At 41.4% G+C, this 19624-nt stretch overlaps 1 protein-coding gene across 6 annotated transcripts in view; it reads right to left on the bottom strand.

The window, feature by feature from the left end:
- The window catches only part of arhgap35a (Rho GTPase activating protein 35a), a 109141-nt gene that overhangs the window by 13786 nt on the left and 75731 nt on the right, over window positions 1-19624 (bottom strand). For all 6 annotated transcript variants that reach the window (XM_078431064.1, XM_078431065.1, XM_078431062.1 and 3 more), the window contains 2 exons: window positions 2566-2643; window positions 214-345 (listed from right to left, as the gene is read on the bottom strand). In XM_078431064.1, coding sequence (XP_078287190.1) covers window positions 214-345; window positions 2566-2643 — 210 coding nt within the window. The remainder of the gene's footprint in view (window positions 1-213; window positions 346-2565; window positions 2644-19624) is intronic.

The following is a 19624-nucleotide window of genomic DNA, read 5'->3' as shown; positions in this document are numbered from 1 at the left end:
AAAAGTGCTTCCCAGCCACTGAAGTACTGTCCAATGTAATCAAAGTGCAAACATCAGCCAACTTATAAACAGCACAATCCCACAGTCGTGTGTTAATGAGTCATGTTTGGTCGGTGACTGCCATTCAAGAAGCAGCATAAATCTCTTGATCTGCTTCAAGTTCTTGAAGGACATGTGCTTTCTACGACAGAATTTAATTGGCCTGATACTTACTGCTAACATCCACCAGCTCAACCTGGGCGTTATATGGAACCAGTGGCTCAGGAAGCTCTGAGAAGAAGCTTTTCATTGCTCCAGCTATTGTATTCACTGCATAATCCTTTTCCTGAAGAACAAGGCTGTGATCTAAGAATAGAAGGGGAAAAAAATCAATTGGAAGCAAAGACATTATGCAATTATAGCTTCGATAATTCAACACGTGTACTTGATAATTCAACACGGTGACAGATGGGCAGAATTCCCTGGCTATTGAACGTTACTGCAACACACTTGTTTCAGTTTATAACACGTTGCATAGTCTAATCATTTTGGTGTCAGTAAACCTGCAAGTTTAGAGGGAGAGTGAAACTGAATTTGTAAAGTTTGTCAATACAAACAGACCATAAGCACTGGGGAACCCGACTTCAAGTGAGATCCACCCAAGATTCTGATCCCAACTCTGGCCGAGAAACTTGCGTGTGTTCCAACTCAGGCCCCAGCCACACTCTGAGCTCAGATTCTGGAACTCTGGCTCAACTTATACACCTGGCTCCAACTCCAGTCTAATGAGTGAACTGGGTGACACGGTGGCAAAGCGCTAGAGATGCTGCCTTACAGCGCCAGAGACCCAGGTTCGATCCTGACTATGGGTCCTGTCTGTACATTCTCCCTGAGACCGCATCGGTTTTCTCTGGGTGCTCCGGTTTCCTCCCACACTCCAATGACGTTCGGCTTTGTAGGTTAATTGGCTTCGGTAAAGATTGTAAATTGTCCCTGGTGTGTCGGATAGTGTACAGGGATCGCTGGTTGGCGTGGGCTCGGTGCGTCTGTTTCCGCACTGTATCTCTAGCGTAAAAATAAAGGTGCAATACCATCTCGATTGGATATCGGATTCCCTCTATTTTAATATATTAGCATCATATATAAAAAAACTTAATATCTCAAAAAGATTACATATTGCGGTGTCTTCACTGACAAAATTAAAACCAGACTTTTGAAATGGCTTAATTTGTGCATTTCTCTGTGAAGTTAAAAAATGACAAAGGATTTTAGGTTGGAACCGTGGTCTTTGCTGATTTAGCTCTAAATCAGGACTGGAATTGAGAATGTATATCAAGCAAAGTTACCAGTGCTTTCTTTCCATACTATGCTTATATAACTTCCAGTGTCAAAGCACCATGTAGCATGGAAACAGGTTTCTGGCCGACTGGTCTGTGCTTACCATGAATCACCATTTACACCAATTCCATTTTATTCCCCCCACTTTCCAGAGGACGTGGTGAAGGCAGGCACAATCACCATGCTTAAATTTGGACAAATACATGGGCAGGAAAGGATGAGAGGGATTTGAGTCAAATGGGGGGAAATGGGACTAGCTCAGGAAGACACCTCAGCATGGACAAATTGGGGCATAGTGCCTGATTCTGTGCTGTATGACTCTAATAATTTAATAAGCACTAATAAGAGACATTGGAAGCTGGCAACATTCAAATTTCCATATGTCAAAACAAAAGTGAGAAGCCTCGAGGAAAAAAGTGAACAATTTTGGTCAGTGTATTTTTAAGACTTTTGCATTTGAATTTTCTTTAAACAGGCAGGTACTATTTCAACGTTTAAGACACATTTAGATAGGTGCATGGGCAGGACAGGTTTAGAGGGATATGAGCCAAATGCAGGCAGCTGGGACTAGTGTAGATGGGGCATATTGGCTGGTGTGGGCAAATTGGGCCGAAGGGCCGGTTTCCATGCTGTAATACTATGACCCTTGGCAGTTCAGGATTAAATCTAGGTTAATCCCACAACACGAGGTAAGAGGACCCCATTTTTTCTAAATTAAAACCAGTTCTGAAGGATTCTGAACCTTAAATATTAATTGCTTTTTCCCTTCTCCAGGTGCCACCTGAACTGCTGAGTGTTTGCAGTATTTTCTGTGTTAATTCAAATGTGTGGCTTCAGGTTTTTTTATTTGCATTTAGTGAATTTGCTTCCTGTTTCAATGGGCAGGTAGTACTGAAGTAGTTGCTTATAGAAAAAAAAACTCCATTGCTCTGGCATATTAGTGCCAACGCCAGGAGTAAAATATGGGCCACACTTGCGTTAAACATATTTATACCAGTGATCAGACCACTAAGATCAGGCCACTAGGATCAAGTTCCATGGGTGGAAAAGGTAAAAATGCAAATCTAATACTCTGTGCAGTTCTTAACTACCTAGCAGCCAGTAAAACACCATCTAAGACACCTTTCGAAGGTATTTATTCACAAAATGCTAGAGTAACTCAGCAGGTCAGGCAGCATCTCAGGAGAGAAGGAATGGGCGACGTTTCGGGTCGAGACCCTTCTTCAGGCACCTTTATCTCTGGCTTACCATGATCAAACTGCCTCTGGAGACTTTCCATCTCTGACTTGTTACCACTAACGCGGTAGAGTCCCTCTGTTCCAAGACCTTTAAAAGAAATGAAAGTTACTTTACCCCACTAAATAAATTTATTGGAGATTGTATAATCTCCCAATGAAAGCACCACATTCATATTCAATTACTGGCTGGCAGCATTGTTTTAAAAGGTATAAATGAAAACATTAAATGATCACAAAGCTTGGGCCACAAATGTAGAAACAAAGGACATAAAATACTGGAGTAACTTGGCAGATCAGGCAGCATCTCTGGGGAAAAGGAATAGGTGACGTTATGGGTCGAGACGCAAAGTGTCCTTTGTCTGATGAAGGGCCTTGATCCGAAACGTGACCCATCCGTGTTCTCCAAAGATGCTGCCCGACTCGCTGAGTTACGCCCGCATTTTGTCCCCTTTTGGGCCACAAATGCATTGGGTCAGTGTCCTTACTTAACTACTCACTCATGGGAAATTGAACTTGTAAGTGGATAGTGGCGAGGATGGAAAAGGATTTGTCAATGATTAAATATTACCAGTCAGTTCTTGTAGATGAACAGACACAGGTGAAATATTGCGTTACCCTGTATTCATAAGTGATTGGACTAGAATTAGGTCATTCGGCCCATCAAGTCTACTCTGCCGTTCAATCATGGCTGATCTATCTCTCCCTCCTAACCCCATTCTCCTGCCTTCTTTCCACAACACCCGACACCCGTAATAATCAAGAATCTATCTATCTCTGCCTTAAATATATCCATTTACTTTGCCACCACAGCCTTTTGTGGCAAAGAATTCCACAGATTCACCACCCTCTGACTAAAGAAATTCCTCATCTCCTTCCTAAAAGAACATCCTTTAATTCTGAGGCTATAACCTCTAGTCCTAGACTTTCCCACGAGTGGAAACATCCTCTCCACATCCACTTTATCGAAGCCTTTCACTATTCTGTATGTATTGTCCATCATGGTGGCAGGAGAGGAGGGTGTGGTGGTGAAAATAAACCTCCATCAACAATAATGAATGAATAATGATTAGAAAGGACGTCAGGTGTTATGGTGAGAAGGCAGGAGAATGGGGTTGAGAGGGAAAGATAGATTAGCCTTGATTGAATGGCAGAGTAGACTTGATGGGCCGAATGGCCTAATTCTGCCCCGAGAACCAATGAACTGTGGAAATCATCCATACACTTGCCCAATATTGGACAAAATACATCATGAAACTGCAACTGATTTCAAATCGATAAATGTGCACTTTTGGTATTAGATTCAGGGGTTTCTCCAATGTTTGCGAATGTGACAAAGACAACACCAAGAAATTAAACCATATTTCTATTTTAAGAAAAGAACAGAATTTCAATTAGTGCAATGATACAAATTTAGGCACGAGTTTTCACTGGTCCACAGATCTTTGTCAGTGCAGATTTTTGTCACGTTAACAACAATTAAAATAATAGTGGAATATATTTCTATAATTACCTATTTCCCAAATCTAAGCAGTTGATTTTAACAGTTACAATCTCTTAAAAAATTGAATTCATTCATGCAATATTTTGCATGAATCCACCAAGTCATTTTTTTGTTGAATTGTGAGCAACATCACAGCTTGAATACAGACAGCAACCAAAGTACAAACAAGAACCCTGAAGAATGAGTTGTGATAACATTTCCCTTCACCTTTGGCATTAGCAGATCTGTCGATTTGCATTCATAACTTGTTCACTTGAGACAGCAGAGTTCAATTCTAAAGATAGACACAAAATGCTGGAGTAAATCAGCGGGTCAGGCAGCATCTCTGGAGAAAAGGAATCGGTGATGTATCGACCAGAACGTCGCCTATTTCTTTTCTCCAGTGATGCTGCCTGACCCGCTGCGTGACTCCGGCATTTTGTGTCAATCTTTGGTGTAAACCGGCATCTGCAGTTCCTTCCGACACAGGTTTCAATTCTAAACTGAATTCATTCTCCAAAGAAAACTCATTGATAGCTGCCCCAGCATCCTATAAACCTCATGCTCAAATAGGGGTGGCACAGCGGTAGAGTTGCTGCCTTACACAGCCAGTGACAAGGGTTCGATCCTGACTACGATTGCTTGTCTATACGGAGTTTGCAAGTTCTCCCCGAGACCTGTGCTAGTTTTTCACCGGGATCTCCGGTTTCCTCCCTCACACCAAAGACGCACAAGTTTGTCGGCTAATTGACTTTGTATAATTGTGAATTGTCCCTGGTGTGTGAAGGGTCGTGTTGGTGGTAGGGGCATCGCTGTCGACACGGACGCAATGAGCCGAAAGGCCCGTTTCCGCATTATATATCTAAAACAAAAACCTAAAAGATCTATTGATTCAGTAATCTATGTCTTCTGTCTTGAACTGCAGGATCTCTCTAGAAGGCAATTATTCAACAAAAAACTCTCAGGAAAGAAAACTTTTGCCACAACTTTGCTCTCAGATAAAGATCTCAGGGACAATAGGAGCCGAATTCTTAATTTTAACTTGCATATTTAATCAGTCCTCATAGCTCAAAGGAATCATTTATGCAAAGTGAATAACAGAGGATCTTGGTCCCAGCAGTCTGCTTTCATGAATGAATTAGAATATAAAAGTGGATGTAACACTAGGATTCAGACTGAACAATCTGTCCTGGTTCATCTACATTGATGCGAAGACAAGAAAGCTTCCCAAACGCCTCTATTTCCTCAGAAGACTAAGGAAATTGGCATATCTCCATTGACTTAAATTCTATAGATGAATAGTGGAAAGAAATCCTATTGACATGCAGCACAACTTGGTTTGGCAACTTCTCTCCCTAATACCACTCTCTTCTCTCCTCTCCCATCAGGGAAAGTATACAAAAGCTTGAAAGCACATCCCTCCAGATTCATGGCGGTCAATTTTTGGAGACCTGGACTACCTACTGTGCGAATTGTGGGAAGGACAAAAACTTCCCCTCTTTGCTAAATCTGCCAAATTCTTCCCTGTTGTTATCACACTCGTGAACAGATAAACTCTTATATGCTAAGGGTGTAGCCCTAATCTCTCAATCTATCCAGGTGCAGCCCTTGCACTTTTACTTCTCTGTGGTTGAAAAGTAAATAAGGTGCAGAGCATTTTTGTGCGTGTGACTTTCTTGATATGAAGCCATCTCGTTTGTCCATCTTGTGTTTGAAGGGTCCTGACCCAAAAGTCACATGTCCAAAATGCTCTGCACCTTATTTACTTTTCAATTGACCACTCCTATGCTTGTATTTAGCTTAATTGTACTCATGTATGCTAATGATTTGCCCAAGTAGCATGTATCTTGGCACGCATGACAATAATAAGCCAATACTAATACTGGCCACTTACGGCTGCGTAGGCAGTCCCTCAGGATCAGAATGACTTCCACTCAGGGTTTGTGTATACTGAAGTGGCTAATGAAGCCAGCGTGGGAACCACACACTCTTGCTCAGCTGGGCTACGAGGTCGATGGGTAGCTTGTGAAGTGGACTGCTCCTTCCACGGCTTATTCAAAGTCTGTTTACTCCTAATCCATAGATCCACTCTTCAGACTTGTGTTTGAAGGGTCCTGACCCAAAAGTCACATGACCATGTTCTCCAGAGACGCTTGCCTGATCCGCTGAGTTACTAGCACTGTCTTTTTTTGTGAACCAGCATCTGTTGATCCTTGTATCTCGTCATTCTTAATACCCTGTTCCCCTCCACTTTGAAGGAATACAAGCCAGTGGCATATTACATTTCTCCATGGTGGCTTTGAACACATCCTTCAATATTTTCCACAAAATGCTGGAGTAACTCAGCAGGTCAGGCAGCATCTCGGGAGAGAAGGAATGGGTGACGTTTCGGGTCGAGACCCTTCTTCAGACTGAAGAAGGGTCTCGACCCGAAACGTCACCCATTCCTTCTCTCCCGAGATGCTGCCTGACCTGCTGAGTTACTCCAGCATTTTGTGAATAAATACCTTCGATTTGTACCAGCATCTGCAGTTATCTTCTTATACTTCAATGTTTTCCTCTGTCTTTCCACAGCGCACAGAACAGAATGTCATTTTCAGGAGCCTGGCATCATGCGTGCAAGTGACACAACTTCCCAATGGAGCTGACAGAGTAGAGCCACCTCAATTCTGGGCCTGTTGACCTGGGAGAGGAAACTAATGTTGGCTTACTCGTCCTTTCAGTGAATTTGGTGGATTTTGTAGAGACAGCGTTGGTAGTATTTTTCCCCAATTTGTGCTGTAGGTAGTCCAAGTCTCAGAAACACATTGACCACCTCCATGTTGACAGCAGATCCAGACCTAAGCATTTAATTTCCACTTACTGTGTGACCTGTGACCTTCTCAATACATTATTTTTAAAAGCTCACATACTTTTGATGAAATAATTTGGAAAACGTAAGATTTAAATCTGTTTGAATTGCGCATTCTGTCAAATTGTGTTTAAGAGTACTATGAGGATTAAATAGAAGCTGTTTTGTTTTTCAGGGGTGGGGGGGGGAAGGAAAAAGAGGGGGAATTCATTAATCTATTAAAATTATGGCATTTTAGGAGAAGTAAATTAGGAAACAGGAAGCAAAGGAAACTAAACAAGATTTAGAGTACACAATGTACAGTCCAGAAGCAAAACCAATTTGTTTGTCAAATCGTGATTCTGGTCTGAACTGAGTAATTTGCAACACAAACAAGTGGCTGATCCTTCATACAGTATAAAAAATCCTCTCCATATGAAATACTCATCTGAGGTATATACTGGTTTAAACAGTTGCAGAAAAGGCAGTGAACAACTTGTGAGGTACACTACATTTGCTGGTGCCTACAATGACCCGATTGATAGTCTGCTATGGAGCAAAGATCTTCCTATTGTTCAGAAACAAGGAACTGCAGGTGCTGGTTTACCCAAAAAGACACAAAGTGCTGGAGTAACACAGCAGGTCAGGCAGCGTCTCTGGAACACAAGCATATGTGCTGTTCTGGTTGGGACCCTTCTTGAGACTGATTGGGGGGGGGGGGGTCAAGAGAAGGAAGGGTCTCAACCCGAAACGTCACCCATTCCTTTTCTCCAAAAATGCTGCCTGACCCGCTGAGTTACTCCAACATTTTGTGTCTCTCTTCAGTGTAAATCAGCATCTGCTGTTCCTTCCTACACAGAATCCAACACACAGGCCAGTGCATCAGAGGTATTTATTCACAAAATGCTGGAGTAACTCAGCAGGTCAGGCAGCATCTCGGGAGAGGAGGAATGGGCGACTTGACGGATCGAGACCCTTCTTCAGTGCATCAGAAATCTTTGACAAACGAGATGGCTTCATATCAAGAAAGTCACACGCACAAAAATGCTTGAATCACAAAGACTACTTTAGTGCCTAAAACACAACCAAAACCAGCTTTTCTTATAAACGATGCAAAGAACAAACTCTGTGTGCTTTCTCCTTCAGCGCAGCAGCCAAGTTAGGCAGATCTTCTACGGGCACTGAGAGATAAACATTCACGGTGGGATAACATCATCTGACACAAGGAGAAAGAGACATGCCTTCACCACCATCACTACTTCTGAACTATGTTCCCAGGATACTCTTCAGCATCAAGTTCAGCTTGTGGTGGATTAGAAACAGAGATTTGACTGGACAGCGGATTTGCTTTTCTATTTAGATTACAACAGAACCAAAAATGTTTCTGACCCACATCTCTCATTTTGCATAAGTGAAAACATACTTTTTCCTTGGCTTCAGGCCATAGCAGGAAGAGATGGAAGCAAGCTAAACCACAAGCTGGCTGGCTAGATTTCACATAAAGCAAGAGTTTGTACTAATAAACTTAAGATATTTTAAATTATCGCACAAATATCTGTGTAGAATATAGAGGTTACTAAAAGCAATGGTAGAGTTGCTGCTTTACATCGCCAGAGATCCGGGTTTGATCTTGACTACGGGTGCTATCTGTACGGAGTTTATACATTCTCCCCATGGGTTTTCTCTGGGTGCTCCAGTTTCCTCCCCACATTCCAAAGACGTACAGGTTGTAGGTTAATTGGCTTCGGTAAAATTGTAAATTGTCCCTCACGTGTGCAGGGTAGTGTACGTACGGGGTGATCGCTGGTCGGTGCAGACTCAATGGGCTGAGGGGCCCATTTCCGTGCTGTATCTACAAAAACTAAACAACACTTAATTAAGGGATGTGATCCAACAAGATGTGTATGGGGAAAATAAACTGAATACAGTGTTTGTGTCTTTTCTACAAGGACACAACGGGGAGCTTTTGCATTGATGCTAATCGCTTCCTATTATCTTCCAGGCACATTGGTAAAAGCTGCACTGGGACGCAACTCCAACACTGAATATGTCCATTGCATTGCTATCTCTGCCCTTCCACTGTATTGAAACCACTCTAATCAATATCAAAATTACATCCTGACCAAATTTTCTCTCCTTAATTTCTGTTTTAAAGATGGTATACATGACTATCCTCTACAATCATTAGATAGGCACCAGAAGCTGAACTCAGGGACATCAGTCTGAAGAAGGGTATCAATCCGAAACATCACCTATTCCTTTTCTCCAGAGATGCAGTTTGACCCGCTGAGTTGCTCCAGCTTTTTGTGTCTATCTTCGGTTTAAACCAGCATCTGCAGTTCCTTCCTCTACAAACATTATTCTATTGTTAGGAGAGCCCTTATTCTATTGTTAGGAGAGCCATTAAGAAACCAACTGTAACCAGAGCATCTCCAGCATTCTGATCATGTAGCATTTTGCTGAGACAAATAGAATTAAAGTTTCAGGTCAGTGCCTCATCACTGCAACTTATCAAGATCCTGAAAGCAAAATCTGCAGAAGATGGAAATTAAAACAGAAAAATGCTGGAAATACTCAGGAGGACAGGCAGCACTGGGGCACAGAGGTATAGAATTGATATTTCAAGTCAATGTACTCTGCTAAAGGGCTTTCCATCTGAAAGGCTAATTCTATTTCGCTTTCCATAAATGTGGCTTGACTGCTCAGTATATCCAGAATTTTGTTTCTTTAAAATTAATCAAGATCCATCTCCATCTACAATGTGGACATCATCTGTGGGGAGAGGATCCATGTGGACATGGAGCTACAAGGCTAAAGGGTTGTATGGAACTCATGAAGTGCAGATTATGGGGTTGATCAGTGTTTAAAGGCAATCCAAATTCCATTTGTAGTTTACTACGGTGCAAAAGTAGTTTAGTTGGGATTTGAACAAATTCTGGATGTTTTTTAATTTTTGAATTTTGTAAGTGGATAACTCGAACCAGGAGATTTGTTGAAAAAGTGCCAATGGCACAAAAACTGGTTCCAACTAAAAGCAAGGGTTTCTTACTTTCATTTTGAGTTCATTCTCTCAAAATGAAAGCAAGTGGCCAAAGTAATGGATTAAAATAAGTAAATTTGAAATTCAACCTTAATCAAATAGAACACTGAAGTACAACTGATATGAAGAAAGCAGCAAAAATGGAATTGCTGGACAAAGTGCAATTATTTTGGCAAAGACTGATTTTGATGGCCTTGTTCTTCCCAAAGGAAATCCTGTCTCACCCTAACTTGTCAGACAAGCAGTCTGCTTGAACAGACATTAATGCAGCATCTAGATAAGACAGAGGGTGGGTTGTACCTCAATGTACATGTGAAAGCTGATCCTGTTTCTGAACATGACCATACAGAAAGCGTGGTCAAAATGTTAACCTGGGGAAATTCCAGAAGTGAAGGCAATTCTCAGCTATGCTGGAGAGGGAGGTGTTCAAACACCAATGGTTTGAATTACATCATCAAACACATGGAAATAAAGAGATACCATCTCAATTAAAGTGGAATCAGCACCTTCTCATTGGGTCACTGGACACTAAACAAAATAGAACCAGCCTCAAAATTCCTCCCAAAGCTGTAACCACAGGCACTTCAGAAACAAAACTCAAACTATCTACAATTATTGCGTCACCAATAACCAACAAGGTCATGGATTATGGCAGATATTGATGCAACAGATCCTGTTAAATTACAATTATGGGATCCTGTTACATCTTCTAAAGCAACTTGTTGAAATTGTATCGAACAATACAGAAATGGGCGCTTCGGCCCACAATGTTTGTGCCGAACATAATGCCAAGTTAGACTGATATCATCTGGCTGTATATGATGCATATCCCTCGATTTCCTGAAGTCCACAAGCCTATCTAAAAGCCTCTTAAATGCCACCATAGAATCTGCCTCGACCACCACCCCAGGCAATGCATTCCAGGTGCCCACTACTTACTCTGTGTAAAAAAAAAACTTGCCACGCACATGTCCATTAAACTATCCCCGTCTCATTATATAGCTACCCTAAATTGGACTTCATATATTGGATGTCACATTTAAGGGTTGGATTTAACAAGTCGTTTGCTGGCACGTGTTTTTAAATTTGCCTCATTAGTAGGCAGGATGGTGCAATGAGTTGGCACAATGTTCCGTTAGTGGTGTAGAAAAAAAACTGCAGATGCTGGCTTAAAATCGAAGGTAGACACAAAATGCTGGAGTAACCAGGGTAAGGGTGATGTTTCGGATTTAGACCCTTCATCAGACTCAAGTCTGAAGAAGGGTCTCGACCCAAAACATCACCCATTCCTTCTCTCCTGAGATGCTGCCTGACCCGCTGAGTTACTCCAGCATTTTGTGTCTACCGTCCGTTAGTGGTGCTTCATTTCTGCGCCCCGGTTTTAAAGTAAGCCTGGAAAGCAGGTAGAGAATTTCACTGTTGATTCGTGTGACACATGAAAGGAGTTAGCTTCAGCACAATGCTCGGTAGGTTTGCATTTACAGAAAGCCAACTTTGTTAATTCAAACTGTCAATCTTATAAGGTCCACAAGGATAGTACACAGAAAAGTGGACATTGATGCAAGAGGCTGTTCTTTCAAAAAGCTGGGATCAAAGCTCAAGTTGCACGCAGCAGTGACTTTTACTTAAATATACAATTTAAGCTACTTTCTCACATACAGTACAAGACTGAACAATATGATCTTCAGACCCAAGGCAAATACTAATTTAATTAGTTATCTACTGAGGACTGTGTTTACAGGCCTGATATACTGTTTCAAGTAAGAATTTAATTGCTCCGTTTCGGTACATACGACAATGAAACATTCTTGATTCTTACTTGTCAGTCTGTTCCATTTAAATTTTACGATCAAGATTTGGAAAGGGGTTTTCTTTAAATTATCGCTTCATTAGTGGATAATCATTCAGACCACTAAAGGTGACATCAAATGTCCTTGCCGATGTATTTATTGATCTACATTTTCCATAATCATCAAGAGGTGCTGTGGTGCAGGGATAGGTCAGTCGAGAACCCTTTTTGCTAATGCTGAGTCAAAGGCCCATCATTTTTCGTGTGAATAAGGCATTAACTTGAAGCTTGCCTTCCAAAACTGTCCGTGTGCAATTACCTTCTCTTTGTGTGTAGGAAGGAACTGCAGATGCTGGCTTACACCGACGTTAGAGATAAAATCCTGGAGTAACTCAGCAGGATAGGCAGCATCTCTGGATAGAAAGAATGGGTGATGTTTCCGGTCGAGACCCTACTTCAGACTATGAAGAAGGGTCTTGACCCGAAACGTCACCCATTCCTTCTATCCAGAGATGCTGCCTGTCCTGCTGAGTTACTCCAGCATTTTGTGTCTGTCTTCTGTTTGTTGCTGGATGACAGAGGTTGGACTGATATTATCTGGACTGGATGTGGCAGCTTAAGTTTCCAGTTTGTCCTGTTTCCCTTACTGCAGTGGGGAAAATATTGGGGTACTGATGTTCGCTGATAACGATAATCTGCATGGATTTACTGTGCTCTCAAGAGCCACATAGGCCAAATATTCATGGGATCACACAACTGAAAGCCAAGAAAGAAAGCAAGCTTCAATACCTGTAGTAAGCAGCAATTTAAAAAGTTGCTGAACCACAATCCTGGACTTAACAAATGCAGATAGACAGAAAGTGCTGGAGAAACTCAGTGGGTCAGGCAGCATCTCTGGAGAAAAGGAACAGGTGACTTTTCAGGCCAGAACCCTTCTTCAGACAAAAACATCCTGGACTTCATCGTACAGAGAGCAATCTGATCTAGCCTCGCTACCATCCCAGACCAGCAGGTGCTCAATATGTTCATGTGCCAACAGGAAAACAACGTTTTGGAAGCAGATGCAATCTTTGATGAAGTTCTAAAAGTTTGCAAAAGGAACGTCATTCACAGCGTCAATTCCCACAGCAAGACGACTTTCCCAGGGCCTCAGATGTCATAATTAGGACCATCTTTGTAAAGAAACAAATATGATTGAGGTGAAATCATTACCCTGCCAAATGCCACAAGTAAAATCACTGACAATCTTCCTGAAATGCCAACTTCCAGACAGTGAGGAACCAATTCCAGAATCAGAATATCCTACTAGATACAAAACCTTCACCTACACAACACTACGTGGCGTAGCAGCAGAGTTGCACCAGACACCCGCGTTCGTTCCTGACTACGGGTGCTGTCTGTATGGAGTTTGTATGTTCTCCCCCTGACCGCGTGGGTTTTCGCTGGGAGATCTGGTTTCCTCGCACATTCCAAAGACGTACTGGTTTGTAGGTTAACTGGCTTCGGTAAAAATTGTAAATTGTTCCCAGTGTGTCGGATAGTGCTGGTATATGGGATTGCTGGCTGGCACAGACTCGGTGGGCCGAAGGGCCTGTATCTGCACTGATTTTCCAAATTAAACCAAACTAAGAAAAACACAGGGATCAACATCAACCACCTTACATGGATTGGAGTACCCTTCTCAAAGCTGGCTTTCCTCCATAACTGATATAAATCCTGTCCTTGCTATATAATGGCAACATGTCACAACAGACCCGATCTCTGTGCAGACTGTTAACTTTAATTTTAGATTTTTAGATTTAGAGATACAGCGCAGAAACAGGCCCTTCGGCCCACCGGGTCCGTGCCGCCCAGCGATCCCCGCACACTAACGCTATCCTACACCCACTAGGGACAATTTTTACATTTGCCCAGCCAATTAACCTACAAACCTGCACGTCTTTGGAGTGTGGGAGGAAACCGAAGATCTCGGAGAAAACCCACGCAAGTCACGGGGAGAACGTACAAACTCCGTACAGACAGCACCCGTAGTCAGGATCGAACCAGTCTCCGGCGCTGCATTCGCTGTAAGGCAGCAACTCTACCGCTGCGCCACCGTGCCTTGCTGCTGCCTGTTGACGACATCAGGATATGCAACCTTCAAAATCCCAAATACAAAATAATTCAATGAGACTGTACCAAAAGATCCCTCGCCCCATCAACTGTAAAATGTATGCCCAACTCTCATTATTCAAAACATTATGTACACCTTGCATGTCTGTTCAATTCGTGGAACTATAAAATAACATTAAATTCCATCTTCAAGCTGGTCTGAAAATTCTTACTTTAAATTAGTCATTTACAAAAAGCATCAGGGGAGGTTACAGAGCAAAGCAAATATTCACCCAACCGTAATGGTTTACATGCGGCAGCAACCACAACCTTCAATACATTTACCAGTGCCTTTCCTGAAAGAATTCAAAGAAAAAAGATGCTATACATTAGTTAAATGCCAGTGGTCATTAAAATGAGTGCTTGGAGTAGCAGCACGTTACATAATTTTTCACAATCACAGTTTTTATAAAAATATTCAACCACAAAAATGCCTTGCCCCTTCACTGATGGATACTGAACTATGTTAGTTACTGCTAAATAGGTGTTAGTAGAACCCTGCAATCTCAGTTAAGTGAGAAACAATACAGATTCTGGGCACTCCACTCTCACAGTTTGCGCTGATCACCAAGCATCCATTTTGAACCAGTCTACCCAATATTTTCAACAACTTTCACTGTGGACACCCCTTTCCCACCTCACCACTGCACATGCACTCTGCCAATAATGCAAGCTGTACAGAGATATCAGTGGGTAAAATTCTCCATTTGCAATTTTCTCCCACGTAGAAGTCTCAACAGCAAGCTGTGGAAAACCTTCTAACCATTGCACTCCTCAAAAGAAACCAGCGAAGAGTTGAGGGTTGTAGAAACAAGCAACTGCAGATGCTGGTTTACACAAAAGGACGCAAAGTGCTGGAGTAACCCAGCGGGGCAGGCATGATCTCTGGAGAACATGGATAGGTGACGTTTAGGATCAGGATCCTTCAGATTGAATCACTTCAGCATAGATGACTGAACCTACAGTGTACTGGTTGATACAACTGAACAATATACATTGTCATTTAGCAAGCACTGCATAAATGAAGCATTTAAAAAAAATCTCTCCTATGCACTTTCAGGGAATTGGCTAATTGCTGCTTCTTAATTTTCATATTCCCTCTACATCTGAAAAACAATGCGGTTCAATTGCAAATCTTTAAGGAATCAATCTTAGCAAATCTGGAGGGAATTGCTTTGAAATAATAACATCTGCCTAGTCAGATGATTGCACTAGGCTATCAGTAAAAAGTACAGACGACAAAAGCGTTGACGGTGATGAATTATTTTTGAGATACAGCATGGAAACAGTCCCTTCGGCCCACCGAGTCCACGCTGAATAGCGAATGCCATAGGCTAGCATTATCCTACAAACTAGGAACAATTTACAATTTGTTTCTTAACCAAAGCCAATTAACCTACAAACCTGTGTGTCTTTGGAGTGTGGGAGGAAACCGGAGAAAACCCACGCGGTCATAGGGAAAATGTACAAACTCCATACAGACAGCACCTGTAGTCAGGATCGAACCTGGGTCTCTGGTGCTGTAAGGCACCAACTCCAACGCTGTGCCATGGTGCCACCCAAATCTGACAATGCCAACATGCTGCATTCAGAATTGGCAGTATTTTGGGTATTTTCTGCTGTGCGATGCCAATAATCCCATTCGCAGAGTTGAAACTAATGACTGTTCTGATCCAGATTTTCCTCTCCAATTCTATTCAAATAAATGTGAAGAAATTAAAGGATTGCAGCCAATTGTCAATGAATGTAATTCAAAGATAGGCTCAATGTGACCAGCACTGTTGCTGAGCTGTCCTCCAGACTCCTGTAGCATGAGGAAAATGCTGTACTAAGCTTTGCAATTCACCCAAATACAAAGATGAAAGCATGTCCCAAGAAAGAAACAAACCCTGAACTGTTGAGAGCAGGGAAGCTGGAATCACATTCAAGGTCAAGATTTGATCTTGAAAACTGTGGCTGCCAGTTCATCCCTCGATCTCAGTGGCTATTTGGCTGCCTCACAAGAATTGCAATCGCCTCTCATAACTTCTCTGCAAAAAGAACAAATAGTTCAGACAAAACACTTCAAGATTCTTGTTGCACAACAGTGATCATTCAACCTGGAACACTACTCCAAATTGAATTCCAGAGTCGACATCTATACTGTGGTTTGGCTGAAGCACGCAGGAAATTAAAGCTTTCAATATCTGTCGACCTAATCATTTCTGTACCAGTGCCTCTTGAGAAAGTAGAAATCTTTTTGTAGCCTGATTGCCTGTTTATTTACATACTGCAGTCCATCACCGAAGCAAAGAGTCATGTAAACAGCAGTGTTTATAGATGGAGTGAATGATTAAACTTGGCCAAAAGTATGAGCTTCCTGTGGGATTGTCTCCAAAAAAACAGCTGGCATGAATAATTTACATTCATTTGGTGGGATCATAAAATGACACAAGTGGGCATTATTCTTAAGAAATCTCTGCCAATTGGGTTTTTGCACCGAAATCAATTTTTGAAAGAAATCAAAATGAAAATTCTTTCATGGCTTCTCGTTACAAGATTACTTGGCATTTTATAGAGGCCATGGAAAACATTATTATAGCTTAGTGCCATCACATTGTGTTTCAAGACAAATCTAGTCAAAGTCATGAAACAGAACATTAAGGGTCACTTGGTTTAGCTTATTTGCATTCCATTCAATACGTATATCATTGAAATCTATCAACAGAGCCATGCAAAAGTCACAGTACAATTTTTTTTCCCCCTCCCAGGTTGAACAGAAGGATTAGATCATGCAAAGGATTGCTGTCTTCACAGTGAGGGGCAAAATGTGAAATATGAAACATGCGATTCTAAAAGATTTACATAGCAAGTGGCACATGTAAAGACTGATTCAGTTAGTATGTACAAAACAATTCTAAGTACTTGTGCAATTGGATGGGCAAGGATAAAGTGGCATGCACAACCAATTGAAGATATACAAATAGTTTTTATAAAGTTGATATTTTATAAAGTTTATAAAATGTATTTTAGGATATTATGGTACCCGAAAGGCCTGGCAGATAAATACAACTTTAGTTTAGTTTAGTGATAAAGCACAGAAATAGGTCCTTTGGCTCATTGAGTAGCGATCCCCGCACATTAACACTACCCTACACACACGAGTTACAATTTACATTTATACCAAGCCAATTAACCTATAAACCTGTGCGTCTTTGGAGTGTGGTAGGAAACCGAAGATCTGAGAAAACCCAAACGGTCACAGGGAGAATGTACAAACTCCGTACAAACACCACCTGTAGTCGGGATTGAACCCGACTTGATCTTTAGCTCTGTAAGATCTGTAAGGCAGCAACTCTATCGCTGTACCACTATTTGTGGAAAATGTACAAATGGCAGGCGGTTACATTTTAAATGTTTGCTTCATAAAGAATATTTACACTTGCTTGGTATTTGAATTATTGGTTTAGATTTTGACCATCAAAACTGAATGTTCACATTGTTTAACTGAAGTCAATTTGCTATTAGATTTCAGCTTCCGATCAACCTTGCTGAACCAGGACACCAATCACTGAGATTTCTACGATTCATGAAGAAACCAGGTCTACTCGAAACATTTATGGGATGGGGAGACATTTCTTGATGTTCTCTCACAATGTCTTAAATTAATTGCTTTGTTTGAAGTAAAATCAAGCAACCCAAGATCTCAAAAACAAACAACAACAAAAAATCACTACCTGTGGCTTACTACTCATTTGAGGATGTACTGAATGTTGGACTCTTAAAAAGAGACTCAACTAAAATGATCACATTCACTGAACACTTGCATTTGGTCCACTCAAGCCAACTGGATCTTCCAGTTGCTAACCCCATTTTAATTCCCCTTTCCATTCCCACACTGAGCTTTCTGTACTGGGCCTCCATTGCCAGAGCAAACTGGAGGAATAGCTCCTAGTATTTCGCTTGGGTAGCTTACAACTAAAATTGTATGAACACTGAATTCTCCATCTTCAGGTAACCTCTAACTACACCCCTCCCCCCCCCTTTGGACCCCACCTGGAACTCCATGTATTTTCCTCCCCCCATCCCCCTCACCTTCACAATAGGATCACCACCACATAAACCCACAACTTTTAACACTATCCAATTAATGGGGAAATCCATATCTCAGTATGGTCTCAATCATGAGTGCGCCAGATTTTGGACCCTGTCCTCAAAGTATAAAAATAAGATGGCAGGGATCAGAGCTGTAAAAAACTGCATACGGTGTAGTCGTATATTGCTGCTTTTGGGAAATTAGCATGAAATATTTACAAAAATGTGCATTTTCAGTTTCGATTCATACTAATGGCAAGAATAATTTTGTTTTTTTTAATCAATTCGACTCATGGGCATTTTCAGCATGTTTTGATATTTTAAATTAATAAGGATCTAACAAGTGCAATACTTAAAGATTGAAAGATACAAATACATTTTTCAGATCCAGGGTGGAGAAACGAAGGGAGAGGATGAGGGTTTGTAGTTAACTAAAATTGGAGAATTCAATGTTCATACTGTTAGGTTTAAACCACCCAAGCAAAATACGAGGTGTTGATGTGGCCTCACATTGGCAATGGATGATACCCAGGATAGTAGAAACAGGAGATACAATGGTTAGTAACGGGGAGATCCCATTGGCCTTGGCGGATCGGGCGCAAGTATTCATGACAACAAAGAGTAACCAACCACCATAGGACTGGATTGTGATCAGAAATATAAACCTTGGCTAAATTCCCCCCCGTCCCTAGTGTAGAGAACACTTTTCCTCCCCAGCTGTACAAATTCAGCACTAAGGGTTTTGCCTAAGAGCCCATCTTGCTCTTAATGCACACAAGGGACTAGCAGTTGAAGGCATGGAAGAACGGTAGACATATTTTTCAACATGCTTTTGAAAGAGTTGAATGTGCATCTTCATGGATCAATACACTCAGAGCTCATTTCCAGAAGAATTCTGACTTCCAATTTCACAGCTGTCATTCACGCTTAAAGTCAACAATTGAAAACAGCAGAAGGAACTGATTTACCTGACACAATCAAAGATGAATTCAGTAGATAATAGGAAAAGCCCAAGCACAAGTTTTATACTTTAGAACCATTTCAATTCTCATAATGAAAGCTATGTCTTCATCTAGCAGCAAGCTATTGTATTTTTCTTCTATCACAGCAACAGATTGTCTGGCAGAGTTAAAAAAATTGAAGGACGTTTTCAAAGTCTGGGATCCTCAGGAGATGGTGACAAAGTTACATTTTAATATGTAACATGCTCAACAGATCCTGATAATCCCTGGCCTACAGTCTCTCAAAAGCAGAAGACAAACACAGATTGGAAGAGACTTTTAAGCATAAACATTGGAGGGGGAAAAAAAAAATCACAGAAACCCAACATAATTGACTTGTTACAGAAATTTGCTTCTCCCAATGAAAATTTATAATATCTCTACAATGCATAATTGTTCGCCAAGGATAGCCATTAATTAAATCCAGCTCTTGGTTTTAAAATTAATGTACAATGTTTAACATGTGAAAACATCTGTAATTTTCTTCATAATATGGCTGTCCAGAAGTGGTATGACAGTGGCAATACTGTGAGCAGGATTGCTCACAGCTCCAGTGACTCGGGATTAATGCTGATCTTTGGTGTCAACGTGGACTTTGGATATCCTCCCTGTGATCAAATGAATTTTATCTGGGTGCTCCAGTTTAGTCTCACCTCAAATATGTAGTGGTAGGTAAGTTAACTGTCTATTCTAAATTACCCCTC

This window comes from Rhinoraja longicauda, chromosome 41 (assembly GCF_053455715.1).
Source record: "Rhinoraja longicauda isolate Sanriku21f chromosome 41, sRhiLon1.1, whole genome shotgun sequence".
NCBI lineage: Eukaryota > Metazoa > Chordata > Chondrichthyes > Rajiformes > Arhynchobatidae > Rhinoraja > Rhinoraja longicauda.
The sequence above is the reverse complement of the archived record's forward strand: the minus strand, read 5'-3'. Positions and strand labels throughout refer to the sequence as shown.